Genomic DNA, 1,860 nt, shown 5'->3' on the forward strand with positions numbered 1-1,860 from the left:
AAAGCAATGAAGAATATGGACAGGGTAAGCCATGATTAATTGCTTACTACAATGAAACTAATCCAAAATGTACATGAATCCTAAATTTAATGCTTATTATAAAAAAGGGATCTCTGCTATTTTAACACACCTACAAAGCCACCGATTCAAATATATTACCTTCCTAAAAATTTCCATTCATGAGCTCTCAACTCATGAACAGCAATAATTCTAGAGAAATTAAACAGTCTAAATTAATCAGGCATAAACCTTCCCAGGTTGTCATATTTATCTAGCATGAACAGTTCTAATGAGATCTAATCACACCGCTATATTTTTATTTAGAGTTGCATATAGAATGATAGGTTAAAATGTTTTCTTGCTTCATTTGAGCATACAAAACAAAACAAGGCAAGAAACACATTCCTACGTATAAATCAAAACATCAGAGACCATTGAACCCAGAAGTGCCAGGACAAAGCTGAGAATCCGTACAGGGCCAAGGCTGTAGAAGTAGTTTCTGATAAAACTGAGGGGGTGATTCGAAGATAGAAATGGGAGAATTTGTAGCAAATTTGGTGATCTGGATTGGCCAAGGAAGACAGAAGACACCTGCAACCTAATTGAATTATTCGGGGTAAGACAGGCTATATTGTAGTTTGTAACAAAATAACCCCTGAACCCTTCACTGTCTTCTCTGCACTGAAAATGTATACCTGTGCAAAGTTTGTCTCCACCCCCTTCTTCGTCAGGAGCACCGTGCTAAAATCACCAGAGACACTGACCGATGAGAGCCTCATCAGCCTGGCAGACCCAAATCTCCTGACCTCGCTTATTCCCAGCCATAGCTTCTCAACCAGCACCATTTTAAACGACATGGACACAGCAGCCAAGTTCACTGGGGCTGGGGCTTCCAGGGTAGGGGTGGCTGGCTCTGGGGCTAGAATTGGGACTATTTGGGGGAGCCTCATCATTGGTTATGCCAGGATCCCCTCTCTGAAGCTAAAGCTCTTCTCCTATGCCATTCTGGGTTTTGCCCCCTTGGAGACAATGGGGCTCTTTTGCCCGATGGTGGTCTTTCTCATCCTTTTTGTCATTGACAGAGTCATCTCCACCTCTCTGGGTCTTTCTCCAATGTCTCGTCTGCCCCGTATGTTCCCAGGCAGCCTGGGGAAAGTGGTTGGCTCAGGGTTTGAAGAAGGAAGACAAATAAACACTGTATTAATAAGGGGGGAAATGACCCCAGGAAACTTAGGAGCTTAATATATAATAGTTGATTTCTTGGCCATCCAAGTAATATATAATTTGATAGCTCTCTAGAGCAGTGTTCATCCACTGATCCCTCAGATATCCAGGCTTTTTCTATTTTACAGCCTCACCATTGAAAATCCTTGGTTTCCAGGGTGGCTGTGTCAGGACAAAAAGAGAGCTGGGGAACATCTGGACCTTTCACTGTGGAGGGAGGCTCCAAAGTGGCATGTGTACTGAGGCACAGACCATAGACTTTGTCAAATATTGCATATGCTTTCCTCCATATCCCAGTCTCCATTTAGACTCCTTTGGGCCAGTGGGTTATGAGCAAAAATGGTGTGTCACCTCTGGGATGAAGCATTGGGGGTGAGAGTCAGTATGGGGTTCTTCAAGCTTTTTCTCCCTCTGCTGTATGACTGCAGTTCCAAATGGTAGAACTACAAAAAAAAAAAAAAAAAAAAAAAAATTTAAAGAACCTATCCTCAAGTAATTGGAAGGTAACTGCCCTAGGCAACTATCAGACCCATAGATGGCTTTGTGTGGGCAAGAGAGGAAGTAAAGTTGTACGTGCTAAATCTTGAGATTGGGAGTTTGTTTCCGCTAACATAACCCAGCTTATCTTTACAGATG

The 1,860-nt window shown here is 42.5% G+C and overlaps 1 protein-coding gene across 1 annotated transcript; it reads left to right on the forward strand.

The window, feature by feature from the left end:
- The first annotated feature begins 244 nt into the window (after window positions 1–244).
- On the forward strand, window positions 245–1,359 carry LOC121013560 (ATP synthase F(0) complex subunit C2, mitochondrial-like). Its single transcript, XM_040449266.1, has one exon. The coding sequence runs from the start codon at window positions 688–690 to the stop codon at window positions 1,240–1,242; it is 555 nt and encodes a 184-aa protein (XP_040305200.1). The 5' UTR covers window positions 245–687; the 3' UTR covers window positions 1,243–1,359.
- Window positions 1,360–1,860: the final 501 nt, after the last annotated feature.

The sequence above is a fragment of the Herpailurus yagouaroundi genome, unplaced genomic scaffold (assembly GCF_014898765.1).
Source record: "Herpailurus yagouaroundi ecotype Mexico unplaced genomic scaffold, PumYag 199, whole genome shotgun sequence".
NCBI lineage: Eukaryota > Metazoa > Chordata > Mammalia > Carnivora > Felidae > Herpailurus > Herpailurus yagouaroundi.

What these genes read in the sequence shown, in the direction of transcription:
- LOC121013560 (XM_040449266.1), top strand. Translation starts at nt 688, where the DNA reads ATGTATACCTGTGCAAAGTTTGTCTCCACCCCCTTCTTCGTCAGGAGC.